This window comes from Oryx dammah, unplaced genomic scaffold (genome assembly GCF_014754425.2).
Source record: "Oryx dammah isolate SB20612 unplaced genomic scaffold, SCBI_Odam_1.1 HiC_scaffold_20, whole genome shotgun sequence".
Classification (NCBI taxonomy): domain Eukaryota; kingdom Metazoa; phylum Chordata; class Mammalia; order Artiodactyla; family Bovidae; genus Oryx; species Oryx dammah.
This window is the reverse complement of record NW_024070204.1, coordinates 38,077,379-38,094,997: the sequence shown is the minus strand read 5'-3', so window position 1 is coordinate 38,094,997 and position 17,619 is coordinate 38,077,379. Positions and strand designations below refer to the sequence as shown.

The 17,619-nt window shown below is 39.0% G+C and overlaps 1 protein-coding gene across 2 annotated transcripts in view; it reads left to right on the top strand.

The window, feature by feature from the left end:
* Nucleotides 1–704: 704 nt before the first annotated feature.
* C6 (complement C6) overlaps nucleotides 705–17,619 on the top strand; it is a 70,156-nt gene continuing 53,241 nt past the window's right edge. Inside the window, exons 1-5 of one of the 2 annotated variants that reach the window (XM_040262422.1) lie at nucleotides 705–1,010; nucleotides 5,926–6,088; nucleotides 8,107–8,263; nucleotides 9,813–9,957; nucleotides 16,915–17,056. In XM_040262422.1, the coding sequence (XP_040118356.1) occupies nucleotides 5,946–6,088; nucleotides 8,107–8,263; nucleotides 9,813–9,957; nucleotides 16,915–17,056 (587 nt within the window). In that variant the 5' untranslated portion in view covers nucleotides 705–1,010; nucleotides 5,926–5,945. Of the gene's footprint in view, nucleotides 1,011–1,109; nucleotides 1,468–5,925; nucleotides 6,089–8,106; nucleotides 8,264–9,812; nucleotides 9,958–16,914; nucleotides 17,057–17,619 lie in introns of those variants that run through there. The other variant, XM_040262421.1, reaches the window with a different exon arrangement.

Genomic DNA, 17,619 nt, shown 5'->3' with positions numbered 1-17,619 from the left:
ATAGATTTGATCCCCAGGGCTTAAAGAAGACACACCTGGTCTTCCTATGTGATACTGCACGGCCACGGTATCCATTGGAGGACGACGAATGGTGGCCGGTTGGAGGGTCTCTTAAGCATAATACTGTTTTACAATTAGACCGGTTCTGTAAGGAACAAGGGAAGTGGGTAGAAGTAGCATATGTGTTACCCTTTTTATCTCTGTGAAATATGCCAGACTTATGTCTTAAGGGTGGCAACCCACTCCAGTACTCTTGCCTGGAAAATCCCATGGGTGGAGGAGCCTGGTAGGCTACAGTCCATGGGGTCGCTAGGAGTCAGACACAACTGAGTGACTTCACTTTTCACTTTCTTCACTTTTCACTTTCATGCATTGGAGAAGGAAATGGCAACCCACTCCAGTGTTCTTGCCTGGAGAATCCCAGGGACAGGGGAGCCTGGTGGGCTGCCGTCTACGGGGTCGCACAGAGTTGGACACGACTGAAGTGACTTAGTAGTAGTAGTACCATATGTAAAATAGATAGCTAGAGATAGTGGCAAATTGCTGTGTAATACAGGGAGCTCAACCCAGTACTCTGTGACAACCTAGAAGGGTAAGATGAGTTAGAGGGTGAGAGGGAGGTTCAAGAGGGTGAGAGGGAGGTTCAAGAGGGTGGGGACATATGTGTACTTATGTATGACAGAAGTCAACACTACATTGTAAAGTAATTTTCCTCCAAATAAAAATAAATTTTAAAAAACTTAACAAGGAAAAAAAAAGTTTCAAGATTACTGCTGATTGAAGTAATCATTTCCAAAGTCCAGATTTCTCATGAAATGTTTGCTCTGACAGTGCTCTAGGTGTTGTTAGATCTCTGGGACATGACCTTGTGTCAGCTAGCAAAGGGGAAAAAAAGATTTGTTTGGATTATTCTATAAACTCTTTTCACTGTGAGTACCTATTGTTTCCTTAGCCATCTGCATATTAGTTCTCTGGATACCACAAACTGGATACCACAATCTTTGTTTAAGGTAAGTGACATAATGATTTCATTTATAATTTTAAGATTTCAAAATTGTAGATCATGCTTCCAACAAACTTGCCCTTTCATGCATGAAAATACATAACAGATTACAGTCCTTTACTTCCTTTTAAAATAATATGTAACTATTTTGCTTAAACCTCAAAAGAACCAAAAGGTTCATATTTCTCAAAGAAGTGTCCTTCCAGAGAGCTGCCTTGGTGAATCAAGTTTTTCTATGAGATAAACTACATTTAAAAGTAAAGCAACCATACCTTTTAGCCAAAGACTAGTCATGTGCCTGGGCTCCCCAGACAGCACCAGCAGAGGTAAATACAACTTCTTGAGCTTCTAGGGCATGTGCAGAAGGAAAAAATAAAAAATAAGAGATTCAAAACATTTACAAGAAGATGGAAAGGAAGAACTTGAACTTAGGGTCAGACTAGAACACCCTCTGAACCTGTCAGGTAAGATGTGCTGAACGGCCTTAGGAACAAATCATTCATGTGAGTCAAGGACATGGGAAGGTGACAGATCAGAATAAATGGATTTCACTCTATAATAGAATTCTCCAAATGTTCACATAGCCATCTTCAATGGTTCAATGGAACTGCTCATTTTTAGAGTTCAAGAGTGTTGGCAATGAGAAAACTTGCAGAACTGCTGCTCTTCTACTATACTACTGCAGTGGAAATTTTTTCTTAACTATATTTCTCTATTCACTGAAAATTCTTTTTGTTCCATGTTTATATGAAAATTGTGTGGTAATGGGCATAATGCCTGCATGAAATTTTAGATATCTCCAAAATGTCTAAAGATGTTAAAAATCGATAAATAAGGAATGCTTTGATATTAGATGCTGGGCTATGATAATAAAAAAATAAAAGAAATAATTATCTTTATTTGAATGAGAATTATTTTAACATAAGACAATTTTTCCTTATAACAATAAAATGTCATAAAAGGAGAAGCTACTGATTAGCTATTTTATTAGCATCTCCTCAAATAAGAATCTTTGGCATTATCATCTTCATTTATAGCGTTTTCCAAATTGACTCAGAATAGTATAGCCAAATATGAGATTAGAATATTTTATATGGATTCTGTTATTGCAGTTTTATGATAAGAGGGATAAAATCCACCTATACTTTTCAAGCTTTTGGAAGTTAAAACAGAGTGTCTGGTGAGAATTGAGAACTAGTAATCTCTTGTAATTCAATTTTGCCTGATCATTTACATGCCGATCCCACAGAATAAGAATTTATTTTCTTTACAACTGAATTATTCTGGAACATATCTATCTCCAAAATTTAGTAAGAAAAAGATCAAGTAAATAAACAACAGGAAAAACCCCACTGTTTAGGTCTCCTTCCTTGCTGAAACAGTTCCTGCTTGAGAAGGTCCCAATTTGGGGGTGGGAGATGGGATGTGGTCTGTCTAGTGATTAATAAGAAGACTTCATATTGTTTAGAAGCCTCAGGGCCCTTGGCAGCTGGTAGAAAGCCAGTAGAAAATCATTCAATCTCAGCTTGGGTCTGATGTGTAGTATATAGAACTCATACAATGTATTTGGTGTGAACCCAGCCTAATTTCTGGACACTCTTATCCCAAAGTCTATGGTTCTATATTGCTGAAGAAAACCAGAAAAGGTGAGTTAAAAACCAGTGAACTAAAATTGGGCTACCTTCGTGGCTCAGATGGTAAAGAATCTGCCTGCAATGTGGGAGACTTGAATTCCATCCCTGGATTGGGACGATCCCATGGAGAAGGGCATGAAAACCCATTCCAGTACTCTTGCCTAGAGAATCCCTGTGGACAAAAGAGCCTGAAAGACTACAGTCCACGGTGTCACAAAGAGTCAGACATTACTGAGAGAACTAAAATTGGTAGGCAAGTACAGTGGTCTTTAAAGGAGTCTCTTGTTTTTTATGATTGAAACAGCCTATGGGTGTAGCAACTTACATGTATCCTATGGCTGATTCATGTTGATGTATGGCAGAAACCAGGTCAATCAATACTGTAAAGTAACTACCCTCCAATTAAAAATAATTTTTTTAAAGTTTGAATAAAAATCATGAAAAGCATCTTCAGTTTCTGTCTACCTTCCTCAGACAGTGATAATGAATTCTGTTTCTTTATATCTCGCTCGATGAATAGTCAAATAGGTGTCAATTCCATTTTAAATTAAAGGACATATTCAGCCACATGTCAGTGGATTTTGTTGCTTTTATACTAGCATTTTTCTCTGAGCTTGTAGGACAATTTGAAAATGTTTACTGACTGACATACTAAGTGATGTAAGTTAGAAAGACAAATGCCATATGATATGGGCAACATAAAATATGATACAAGTGAACTTATTTACAAGACAGACTCAAAGACATAGAAAGCAAATTTATGGTTACCCAAAGGGAAAAGGGGTAGGAGAGGGATAAATTAGGAGTTTGGAGTTAGCAGACACAAACTACTATATACAAAGGAAATAAACAAGATCCCACTGCATAACACAGGGAACCATACATCCAGTTTATTTCTATATATATCTTTGGGCTTCCCTCATAGCTAAGTCTATAACTCTTAGCTAATCTCTAACCCTTGTGGGTCAGACGGTAAATCTACAGATAGGTTTCTCAGGAGGCAGGTAGGCTGGTATTCCCATCTCTTTAAGAACTTTCCACATAGTTTGTTGTGATCCACACAGTCCATGGCTTTAGCGTAGTCAGTGAAGCAGAAGTGTATGTTTTTCTTGAATTCTCTTGCTTTTTCTATGATACAATGGATATTGGCAATTTGATCTCTGGTTCCTCTGCCTTTTCTAAACCCAGTTTGTACATCCAGAAGTTCTTGGTTCATGTACAGTTGAAGAGATGGGAATACCAGATCACCTGACCCACCTCTTGAGAAATCTGTATGCAGGTCAAGAAGCAACGGTTAGAACTGGACATGGAAGAACAGACTGGTTCCAAATAGGAAAAGGAGTACGTCAAGGCTGTATATTGTCATCCTGCTTATTTAACTTATATGCAGCATACATCATGAGAAACGCTGGGCTGGATGAAGCACAAGCTGGAATCAAGATTGCTGGGAGAAATATCAATAACCTCAAATATGCAGATGACACCACCCTTATGGCAGAAAGTGAAGAAGAACTAAAAAGCCTCTTGATGAAAGTGAAAGAGGAGAGTGAAAAAGTTGGCTTAAAGCTTAACATTCAGAAAATGAAGATCATGGCATCTGGTCCCATCACTTCATGGGAAATAGATGGGGAAATAGTGGAATCACTGCAGATGGTGACTGCAGCTATGAAATTAAAAGACATTTGCTCCTTGGAAGAAAAGCTATGTCCAACCTAGACAGCATATTAAAACGCAGAGACATGACTTTGCTAACAAAGGTCCATCTAGTCAAAGCTATAGTTTTTCCAGTAGTCATGTATGAATGTGGGTATTGGACTATAAAGAAAGCTGAGCACCAAAGAATTGATGCTTTTGAACTGTGATGTTGGAGAAGACTCTTGAGAGTCCCTTGGACTGCAAGGAGATCAAACCAGTCCATCCTAAAGGAAATCAGTCCTGAATATTCATTGGAAGGACTGATGTTGAAGCTGAAACTCCAATAGTTGGGCCACCTGATGTAAAGAACTTACTCATTTGACAAGACCCTGATACTGGGAAAGATTGAAGGCAGGAGGAGAAAGGGACAACAGAGGATGAGATGGTTGGATGCCATCACCGACTCAATGGACATGAGTTTGGGTAAACTCTGGGAGTTGGTGATGGACAGGGAGGCCTGGTGTGCTGCGGTCCATGGGTTCGCAAAGAATCAGACATGACTGAGCAACTGAACTGATACTGATAACTGTTGACACTTAGCTTGGAGAATTTTGAGCATTACTTTGCTAGCATGTGACACGAGTGCAATTGTGTTGTAGTTTGAACATTCTTTGACATTGCTCTTCTTTGGAATTGGAATGAGAATTGGCCTTTTCCAGTCCTGTGGACACTGCTGAGTTTTCCAAATTTGCTGGCATATTGAGTGAATGTTTTGTTAGCGATACAAAAATCAAAATGGCAGTATCGAGGGGCAAGTATGGTTTTGCTAACTCCATTCATTAACTCACAGATTCTCAAGACTCCACAGCACATGGGGAACCACTGGTCCAAGTTTTCTCTGGCATTTAGCTGCATCTGAGCAAACCCTCTTGTGCTCTGGGTGGTGAAGTTCCAAGTATGTAGATTAGTATTACTAGAAATCAAATGAAGGGATACATCTCATCTAAGAATGTGGAATCTTGGGCTTACTTGTCATGTAGCTTCAACCTTATTGTACCTGCTAAAGCCTCAGCCTCACCATCCCTAAAATGAGGGAGTTTAACCTAAAGGTTTCAAAGACGCTTTCCAGCTCTAACTTCTCTGAGTCTAAAAGTAGAGATAATGGGACAATGAACTCTTTAGCAAGCTATTAATACCAAGATGCCAGGAAACTAAACAGAGCTTCAGAAAGAAAGGTTCCAAAGTCTTTCCCCAGTCAGAGAAAGGTATGAAAAACTGAAAGGAAGTACTAGGTAATACTTGAGGGTACTGTCTGCACAAAATAAGTAATTATCTCAAAAAAGTGTAAGATCATATAAAAAATTCCATTTGGGAATGGAATGAGATACAAATATTTACAACACACTTTGTCTTGGAGCCTATCACTCACAGTTCAGAGAAACCTAACTAGTACTGGGATTTTGAACTATGGGAGTGTCCACCCTAAAAATCTTTTTAGAAATGGGATTTATACTCATAAGACTGTGAATTTATATGTGTTAACTTAAGCAAGGCAAGATGTTTTCAAAGATCATATTTGAGACTGTAACTGAGAATGATCTGTTAAGTTTTATCCCATGAATGTTTGATATGTATTACATCATTTCTTTTCAGGATCTGGAGGCCCTCCAGGCATGGCCAGACAGTCCATCTTGTATTTTATCCTGCTGAGTGCTCTGATTGACAAGAGCCAAGCCTGTTTCTGTGATCATTACCCATGGGCTCAGTGGTCCAGCTGCTCAAAAACCTGCAATTCTGGAACCCAGACCAGAGAGAGGTGGGTGTGGACTTTGTAGCTTTTCTTTGTGCCCTGGGAAACCTCAAGGACAGAATTAGCAAAATCAAAAAGTGCCACACTAAGCAATGGGAAAGAAAATATATCTGCAAGTATGATATTTGCAGAGTAAAATCTGCAAACTTTTTTTTTAATTTTAAAAAGAACTCATGAATTTGGATGGAATTTGATGTCTTTTCCACATAAGGTTAAAGTGGAGTCTACTTTTGTTCTCCCCATAAAATTGAAGCATTTTAAAGAAATTCAATTAAGAATCTGTTCAATATTTTCAGTTGACTATTTAATTTACTTAGAATCACTACTTGGGCTTTTTTTTTTTTTTCAATCAGCACATAACTCTGCTTGCCTACAGTTAGTGAGTTAATTATAGAGAATTTTCTACTCATTAAACTGAGTCTAACAGGACCTCAATTGAGCAGCACTGCTAGCTATTAGCTCGATTGTTGGCATGGACAAGAAGGCAAGAAAACTGTGTTTTACTTGATAACATTTAATAATTCAGTCTTTTCATTAATTCAGATTATTCCTCCCCCACAGTTTCTTTAAATCTATTAGATATTTCTGTTCCGTGAAGACGCTCACGTGACTTGGAATAAAAAAAGGCATATACTTAATGTGTTTTTAACTGTTATAGAACTTTTCAGAGATCTATTTTAGAAAACTATTTTTACATATGTAGTGTGAGTCTCATTAAAATCACCACCTGATGGCCTCAATAAACCATCCACTCTGGATGTAAGAACAGATTTGTTCATAATACTTCCCTACTCAGGAGTCCCTTAGTAGCTCACTACTGCTGCTTCTGCTGCTAAGTCACTCAGTCGTGCTCGACTCTTAGCCATCCATGGACTGCAGCCTACCAGGCTCCTTGGTCCATGGGATTTTCCAGGCAAGAGTACTGGAGTAGCTCACTACTTACTACCAAATAAAGTACCATAATAAAAGCTCATCCCTCTCAATTATGCTCTGCTCAGGTCCATCCCACACGCTCCTCCACGGACATGTCATACTCCTTCCCTGCTCATCTGTGCATAAGCTGTTTCCTCTGAACGCCCTTCCCTTTGTTGCCTGGAAAACTCACGTGCATTTTTCAAAATGTATCTCTCATGTCACTTTCTCCTTTCATCTTTAGCCCCACAGGGCTCTGGCTCTATCTCAATCATGTACTTACCACACTGCATTGTCATCTTTTAAGCAATTTGCAGAAACTTTCTTCTTTCTTTTTCTTCCAGTCCCTCTCAGGAATTCCATCATGGCAGGCTTCATAGATGTGTAGCCTGTGCAGTCCACACAGGATCCCACTCTGAGGAAGGCTGTGGTTTGGCTTCATGCTCTGCCTCCTCTCTTCGGAAATTCTTAAGAATTTATGAATATGTGTTTCTGTTCAGTCGCTCAGTCATGACTGATTCTTTGCAACTCCATGAACAGTAGCCCGCCAGGTTTCCCTGTGCTTCACTATCTCCCAAAGTTTGCTCAAACTCATGTCCATTGAGTCAGTGATGCCATTGAAACATCTCATCCTCTGCCATCCCCTTCTCCTCCTACCTTCAATCTTTCCCAGCATCGGGGTCTTTTCCAACGAGTTGGCTCTTCACATTTAGGTAGCCAAAGTATTGGAGCTTCACTTTCAGCCTCAGTCCTTCTAACGAATATTCAGGATTGATATCCTTTAGGATTGACTGGTTTGATCTCTTTGCAGTCCAAGGGACTCTTAAGGGTTCTCTAGCACCACAGTTTGAAAGCATCAACTCTTTGGTGCTTAGCCTTCTTTGAACATGTGGCCCCCCTACTTTTATTTTGCACTGTGCCCCACAAATTATGGACCCAGTCCTGAGTTCCATTAAGTAGTAAAAACTGTACATATGATGGACTGCTTGATTTTCCATGAAAACCTCTTTCCTTTTATTCACTGTAATTGATGCTCAATGAATATTTTTCTTATGAGGCTGGAGCCACAGTAAAGAGACTCATTCTAAGCAGTTTTCTCCTCCTTATTATAGACGGATTGTTACAGATCAGTACTATTTTGAAAACTTTTGTGGCCAGCTTTGTACCAAGCAGGAGTCCAGAGAGTGTAACTGGCAAACTTGCCCTATCAATTGCCGCCTGGGAGATTATGGACCCTGGTCAGACTGCGACCCTTGTGTTCAAAAACGGGTAAGTGAAATGTGGGTATATTCAGGAAATCAGAATCATAAATTCTCGAATTCCCAGACAAACTCAACAATCATAGAAATGATGAATTACTTTAATTTCTGAAAATAAATTGTCCCAGCTTCCACTGAGGGAATTATTTTAGGGGGAGGCAGGATTCATTTGACATGCTTTATTGGCATGTGAATACCAGAAAAGTTCTGCCTGAGGATTGGTATTGCACTCACCCAGCTCTGATTTCCACTGCCTCTGCCCTGTGAGAGCTCACAAAGCAAAAACAGGTGCTAAAAAATGGGCAATTCAGTCCAAGGTTTAAAATCAGACAGAAATGAGGTACATTAATTAAAATGACTCCTTGCCTTTCTTTAACTGCCCCTGCTAAGGGAAAGTCCCTCGATTTGTTTATTGTTCCCAGCTGCAATATTTACCTACCTCAAGTGCATTCCAGGTAGGGCACTGGACCACGTGAATTCCAGTCAGGGTAGGTGCTAAGCATTCAGACATTAGGGAAGTAAAAGGAATTGACCCAGTACAAAGAAAGCACCCACTATCTCAGAGAGACAGTTTAGGTTCCTTTGCACACATCATCTTACTCAAACTTCACATCACATTGTTTTTCTACCCATTTTACAGATGAGGAAGTTATAGATCATTAGGGGTGAAGTAATTTACCCAAGCACACATCACTAATGAATAGAAAGCTACATATTGAACTTGGATTTTTCTGACTTTAAAGTCAATACTTTTGAATCCTATTCTATCTTTCCCTGACTCTTTGATTTACTGCTGCTGCTGCTGCTAAGTCGCTTCAGTCATGTCCCACTCTGTGTGACCCCATAGATGGCAGCCCACCAGGCTCCCTCATCCCTGGGATTCTCCAGGCAAGAACACTGGAGTGGGTTGCCATTTCCTTCTCCAATGCATGAAAGTGAAAAGTGAAAGTGAAGTCGCTCAGTCATGTCCAACTCCTAGTGACCCCATGGACTGCAGTCCACCAGGCTCCTCCACCCATGGGATCTTCCAGGCAAGAGTACTGGAGTGGGGTGCCATTGCCTTCTCCGCTTTGATTTACTACTGACAATTTAAAACCTTTCAAAGTGTGGAAAATGTGCCAGCCTTGGTTTCCACAGTGACTTTCTCATACAAAAGCCCGCCCCCATCAGTCCTTTCACATTTATCACTTCATACTATCTTTGAGGAATAAAAGGGCTACTGTTATGACATGGAAGATTTATTGCACTCAGGACATGCTCAGTAAATATTTGTGCATTTGATTTTGATTCAATTTAGAATCCTATGATTTCAGAGTTAGAAATCTTCAGAAATTTGTTGTCCCACTTCTTCGTTTTACAGGTTGGAAAAATTAGACCCCAAAAGTATTGACTTCCGTAAGAAAACACAATAACAGAATTGGGGGAAAAAATCATTAGTAATTTAGGAAATGCCACTATAGGAAAAATCACTACTGTGACTGAGAAGCCCAGTTTTCTTAGATACTTTCTGGCTTTGACCCAGCCTCAGAGTTATTCACCTTTCTCTCCTTTCCTTTTAGTTTAAGGTTAGGTCCATCTTGCGCCCCAGTCAGTTTGGAGGACAACCATGTACTGAGCCTCTCATGACCTTTCAGCCATGCGTTCCATCCAAGCTCTGCAAAATTGAAGAGATTGACTGCAAGAATAAATTCCGCTGTGACAGTGGTAATGTCTTTTGAAAAATGTTCAGTCTTCACTAAAAATGACTAAAGTTATTCCGATTGACTCCCAGTGAAAGTCATGATAGAAAAGTCCCACCATATTTTAAGCCTAGGGAGACAGGGATGTTATGCTACCAATTATGCACTATTCATGTGTAAAATTACAGCTTTCAGGCTATAATCATCTTGACCACTTACCTGATTCCTTTGCTCATCAAGTACAGGTTCCCAGGTTCCTACACTGTTATGAAACAGGAGGAAGAGAATGAGGAGGAGGAAATAGAGGAGAAAGCAGATACTTTAAAAAATGGGCTATTAATAAGCACAACTGAAATAAGCAATTGAAAAAGAGTGATGCATTTTAAAATTTTAATATGGTTTATTAAGATAAGGATGCTAATGCTAAGATATTATGTAAAGGGGATGGTTAGAGATGATGTAACAAATTTTCTGGTATGGTCCATTGAATGACTCCAAAGATAATCACAAAAGAGGAGACTGCAAATGATTTAAACAATGGCAACATTCCCTTCAAGTTCAATTCTCATACAGATTCATACATTTTGATATTTAAGTATTGTTAGATTATAATCAAACCTTGAATATACTACTTAATCTATGTATTCTCTTGCTAATTAATAGCTTTCCAAAGCTCAGCATGTTGAACCATATAGGTCAGATTTCTGCAAACTTTTTCAGGAGAAGTCCAGGTAGTGAATATTTTAGGCTTTGCAGGCCATACAGTCTATATAGCAACTATTCAGTTCTGGAATCGTGGCATCAAAGCTGCCACGATTTGGCAGTATACAATAGACAGTATATCAACAAATGAGCATGACTATGTTCCAATAGGATTTTATTTACAAGAGCAAGTAGCAGGTCAGTTTTTGTCCATGGGCCATAGTTCACTGATTTCTTGTATAAATAGTCAATTTTAGTTAAAATAAAATTAGAGTTCTGATGAATAAAATCCAAATTATTTGTGTACTCTAAAATAGACTGAAAAATAGAACCAGATGGCAGATTTCAAATTCCCATAAACTGACCCCAGACTTGGGCATGATGTTTCTCTTCTCTTACTCTTCACTTCCTGCCTTCAGCTTTACCAATCTTTTCTGAAAGTCAGACAGGAAGGCTGGCTCCAGAGTTTTCTCTCTGTACCTCATCCCCAAAACGGGATGTGAGGGTGAGACATGAGTAGGGAGATATACATTATGCCTATGTAAATAAGGGGCTTCCCAGGTGACCTTAGTGGTAAAGAAACCACCTGCCAATGCCAGAGACACAAGAGATGTGGGTTCGATTCCTGAGTGGGGAAGATCCCCTGGAGGAGCAAATGACAACTCACTCCAGTATTCTTGCTGGGAAAATTCTATGAGCAGAGAATACTGGCCGGCTACAGTCCATGCGGCCTCAAGGAGTCAGATATGACGGAGCAACTGAGCAACCAACAACCAACTGGAAGCTGAGAAGAGGCAAGAAGGACCTTCCCAGAGTTTTAGAGGGAGCACGGCCCTGCAAATATCTTGTTTAGACTTCTGCACTCCAGAACTATGAGAGAAAAAATTTCTGAATTTCTGTATATAAATAAGGTCGTGTCACATATTGACAAAACAGGGAATATGAGAAAAACCTTGATGGCAATGGCTAAGGGGAATACAGACCTGAGCACTATATTCAGAATATTAAGATCAAAGTTTAGAACTGATGCACATTAATTTGAAGCTTGAAGGGTAGTTTCTAGAACATATTACCAGGGAGAACTCTTATATTCAATAGATGATAAATCTATGAAATTTATTATGTATGAAAGAGTTTGTTTATGTCAAAAATATCCACAAGTCTGAGAAGTCTTTAGATATATCCATGTGCTATCAGTTCAAAATGAGTGATTTCAGGAAAGTTACTGGTATAGGCACAGCAATCGCTGCTTCATCAGTAATATGTCCATAGCTGGTGATATAAACTGAACCATTGAAATGCAGCTGTAATGGTTGATAAGCGGCTGCTACCCTGAGCTCTCTTAGTGACCTCTGCCCTACTGTCCAGATCCCTTCATCAGAAATTCCTAGATCTTCCCACAATCCAACCATTAACTAGTTAATCTCTGGTACAAATATGGTTGGCATCCATTCTGACTGGGTAATGCCATGGGCTCTTGGTTGTTGAATATTCCACTGAAGATGATATACCACTGTACTCTCCTAAAAACATCCACTAATGCCATTCTCAAAGGAATAAAAGATTGGATGGACCATTATTTGTCTGACATATCAGGATGATGTAAGTCATCCTGACAAATATCAGGATGATATTTGGATCAGTTAACAACAGAAAAAATCATGATTATTCTTCAGAATCTTCCAAGGTGAATTATAGTTTTTTTATTTTATTTATTTTTTAAAACATTTTCCATGGGTGCACTGTGTCCCCCCATTCTGAACCCTCCTCCCATTTCCCTCCCCACCCCACCCCTCTGGGTTATCTCAGAGTACTGGCTTTGAGTGCCCTGCTTCATGCATCGAACTTGCACTGGTCATCTGTCTTACATATGGTAATATACATCTTTCAATGCTATTCTCTCAAATTATCTCTTTAATGTATACATGGATCTTTGAGAAGTATTCATGAGGCAAATCCCCATGCATTACGCCAACTCCTCTCAAAGTCCTAAGTTTAACACAGAGAAATTTGCAACTGGTTATAAAAATAATATACCATGTAGTAACATAAATCAATTCAAGTAAATAGGAAAATCATATGTAATTCTAAATGACTACATAATTCCAGGTGTAAATATATATATATGCATGTGTTGGCTAAAGCATGCTGACTTCTACAAATTCTGTACGATTGAAATGTCCCTTCACCTCTGCCATTCCTTCTTTAGTATAGGATATATTTGTGGCTTACAAATCTTTCCCCTTCCTGTTCCATTGTGTTTCCATGACCTGGAACCATTCTCAGCTGTGTCGCATCAGTCCTATTTCACACTGCTACCCATTCCTAAACATCGCTCAAGAGAAGTCCTCTTGCTTTCATCCCTACCCTTGCTAATGTTGTTGCTGTTTAGTCACTAAGTCCTGTCCAACTCTTTGAAACCCATGAACTATAGCCTGCCAGTCTCTTCTGTCTGTAGGATTTTCCCAGCAAGAATGCAGGAGTGAGTTGCCATTTCCTTCTGCAGGGGCTCTTGCTGACCCACGGATCAAACCTGAGTCTCCTGAATTAGCAGGTGAATTCTTTATCACTGAGCTACCAGGGAAGCCCACCCTTGTTAATAGAGACTCTATAATATCCCTAAAATTGTTAGCACAAGTTCACAGTGAAGTCAAACAAACAAAAATGTCAGAGTTTGGAACAGAGGAAGGTTAACTGCAGAGCCATATGAGGAGATGGGTGGTTCAAGCCCTAAAAACCCCTGAGCTCCCTGAAACATTTCAGTAAAGCATTTTTAAAAGCCAGGAAAGGGAAGGGAGTCACAGCATATATGATCAGCTCATGCACAGTTCTCTGACTGGCTGGTGATGAGGTAACAGGGTTGTGTCACAGAGGTTAACTTTATCAGTCCTTAGGCTCCAGGAGGCCTGGGGCTATGTGTTCATGGTCATCAAGAGGTTAACATCTTCCATTTGGTGGGGGATTTTCACACCTGTGAAACAACTCAGGACATGTGCTTCAAAAGTGTACACACACACACACACACACATATATATTCAGTAGGTACTTCAGAAAGGAGCTAAAGCAGAGGATATGAGAGAAGGCCAGCTGGGAAAGCTCCACAGGGTCCTGCTCCATTACAGAAGTATCAAATGAGTAGACTTTCTTACATATCTGGTACCCTGATCACAAACCTAGGTTAATGAGAATTGTACCTTACATGTGTATCTCTACCTCCATCTGATAAAATGGGAGATTTAGTGTAAAATATAAAAAATCAGCTCTTGTTCAAATTTGCAAGTACTAGGTTCAAAACTTTTAAAAACTGTAAGATATGCCTTTTTTTTTCCTCCTTTAGGTAAAGCATCTCTATTTCAAACTAAATTACCCATTCTGCACTGCTCTAAGGAAAGCAAACAAGAAAAACCAGAGATGTGTTATTTTTAAAAACAGGGTATCTTTCAGGTTATATCTTAGGACTGACAGGAATTTAATTCCCTCTATATTTTCAGTCTTGTGTGATTATGATGCTTGTACCTATAATAAGTGTCTTGATATAAAATTTTGAATAATCAAAGGATGATTTAATCATTTCATTACATTCCACCTTTCTTACTAACGATTCTTCAGCTCAGCTCAGTTGCTCAGTCGTGTCCGACTCTTTGTGACCCCATGGATTGCAGCATGCCAGGCTTCCCTGTCCATCACCAACTCCCAGAGCTTGCTCAAACTCATGTCCTGAGTCAGTGATGCCATCCAACCATCTCATCCTCTGTCGTCTCCTTCTCCTCCCACCTTCAATCTTTCCCAGCATCAGGGTCTTTTCCAATGCGCCAATTCTTCGCATCAGGTGGCCAAAGTATTGGAGTTTCAGCTTCAGCATCAGTCCCTCCAATGAATATTCAGGGCTGATTTTCTTTAGGATGGATCAGTTTGATCTCCTTGCAGTCCAAGGGATTCCCAAGTCTTCTCCAACACCACAGTTCAAAAGCAGCTTTCTTTATAGTCCAACTCTCACATCCATACATCACTACTGGAAAAACCATAGCTTTGACTAGATGGGCCTTTGTTGGCAAAGTAATGTCTCTGCTTTTAAATATGCTGTCTAGGTTGGTCATAGCTTTTCTTCCAAGGAGCAAATGTCTTTTAATTTCATGGCTGCAGTCACCATCTGCAGTGATTTTGGAGTCCAAGAAAATAAAGTCTGTCACTGTTTCCATTGTTTCCCCAACTATTTGCCATGAAGTGATGAGACTGGATGCCATGATCTTAGTTTTTTGAATGCTGAGTTTTAAGCCAGCTTTTTCAGTCTCCTCTTTCACTTTCATCAAGAGGCTTTTTAGTTCTTCTTCACTTTCTGCCATAAGGGTGGTATCATCTGCATATCTGAGGTTATGGTTATTCCTCCTAGAAATCTTTATCCCAGCTTGTGCTTCATCCAGTCCGGCATTGTGCATGATGTACTCTGCATATAAGTTAAAAAAGCAGGGTGACAATATACAGCCTGGATGTACTCCTTTCCCTATTTGGAACCAGTCTGTTGTTTCATGTCCAGTTCTAACTGTTGCTTCTTGACCTGCATACAAATTTCTCAGGAGGCAGGTAAGGTGGGCTGGTATTCTCATCTCTTGAAGAATTTTCCAGTTTGTTGTGATGTACACAGTCACAGGCTTTGGCCTAATCAATAAAGCAGAAGTAGATTTTTTTTCTGGAATTCTCTTGCTTTTTCTATCATCCATTAAGATTATTAACGCCCCAAAAGTTGAAACTAAGTGCTTTCTGGGGAACTCTTTATTAGTTAAAAAAAATCAATTCAACAAAATATCTAATTTCCTCAAGCATTTCAGTTGATCAAAATAGTCACTCATAGCTGTACTGAAATGTTGATCACAATTTAAGATAGGTAATGAGATGTGTGTGTGTGCGTGAAGGTGCTCAGTCGCTCAGTCATGTCTGACTCGTTGCAACCCCATGGACTATGTAGCCCACCAGGCCCTTCTATCCATGGAATTTTCCAGATAAGATAGTCCTGAGTAAAACATTCAATCACTGTTGATGAGACTTGTACATAATGGTACAGATGCCAGCATTCCTGATTATACGCAAGAGACTGAGGAGCAGGAGATGGGCTATCTGTCATTATAGAAAGAGTGTTTCAATTTCAGTAATATACAGGCACACACTGTTTCCTAGGATCATAATGAAATTCAGCAAGTTTTAAAAGAAAGAGAATTATCTCAGTTGGTACTGTTTTCTAAACTCACGCAAATTGCTATCTAACACTGTGGTATCCAGGCATTTAATGTGTCCAAAAAAATAGATATAGTAAATTGTATGTAGTGAAACTCTTATTAATTGTAATTATAACAGTAATCATATATAGTGAATATCTACAATAAAATATTTAATAATGTATAGTAAAGTGGGGGCTTCCCTGGTGACTCAGACAGTAAAGAATCTGCGTGCAATGCAGGAGACACAGGTTCTATCCCTGGGTCAGGAATAACCACTGGAGAAAGGAATGGTAACCTACTCCAGTATTCCTGCCTAGAAAACTCCAGAGGAGCCTAGAGGGCTACAGTCCATGGAGTTGCAAAGAGTCAGATACAACTTAGTGACTTACACTTTTACTTTTTTTTTTCACTTTTCAAAATAATTATATATAATAAAATATACTGATAGTAAGTGTGCAATTTGATTTTGACAAATATATACACCCATGTAAACAACCCCCAATCAAGGTACAGAAAATCTCCATAAACCCCAAAAGTTCTTTGTTTCCTGTTTCTAGTTAATCCTTCTTATTCTCGAACATGAGATAAAAGACTCAGATGGCATGACTCGTCTGTGTCCAGCTTCTTTCTCTCAATATAAAATTTTAGACATTAAGTCACATTATGTGTACCAGTAGACATGTGTGTGTGAAATTATAGTTTTTTAAAAATAAAAGCAGTGACCTTGAGTCTATTATCCTGAATTAAAACAAAATTCTGAGCTTATTGTTAATTTTCTCCTACAGAACATGATTTCTGCAGCAAGCTCACTGTAGTGGGAATGGGATTCTAGAGTTATTTCTTTGATTTAAGACAATCAGCTCAAGAGTGACTAATTCTATCCAGACTCTTGCAATCCTAAACAAGAAGAGAAAATATCAGTTTGTTATTCCATTTCCTTGTTTCCCATCAAAAATAATGAAAACTGGCCCTCTACCTTCCCTTGAAATTTAAAGTAAACATGTTTCAAATCAATAAATACTCTCTTAAATGACCATTTGTTGTCAATATTACTATTTCTTGACCAGGTCGCTGCATTGCCAGCAAGTTGGAATGCAATGGAGAAAATGATTGCGGAGACAATTCAGACGAAAGGAACTGTGGGAGAAAAAAAACAGTATGTTCACGGAGCTATAAACCCATCCCTAGTGTACAGCTGATGGGCATGGGGTATGTAACATCTTTTTATCGTTTGGGAAGTAAAACCATTTCAAAACCAGAGCTGGCAGCAGCAATGAAGCAGTGAGACCTATCACTGTTCACGTTCCTCATTAACCTCTTACTCCTCCCACTAGTCCTATCTGTCCCTGATATGTGGCTGCCAGGCTTAATGATAAAAATAATTATTTTTAATTTTTAGCTATTTAATAAATTAAAATGATAATTTAAATTTAGCATTTTCACATTGAGTGCGTAGTAGACAATGCTATGAGTACTTCATAAACATAGCTTGTTTAAAATCTTATGGCAGGTATTCTTTCCTTCCTGAGTTCCCTCAGGGCTCACCAGTTCACCATTGGTGGTAGCTGCAATTGCTGACGACTGTGACATCCTTTGTTTACTGATACGGCAGGAAATATTCCATTTCTCAAATGGTTTTTAAGCATCATTCAATGACTGGTATTTTAAAAATCACCATTGTGCTTTGATCTTCTAAAACTTGTTCACAAAATTTCCCTATTACAATCCTATTTTTTTTAGTGTAATATTTTATTTTATTATTTTTATTTATT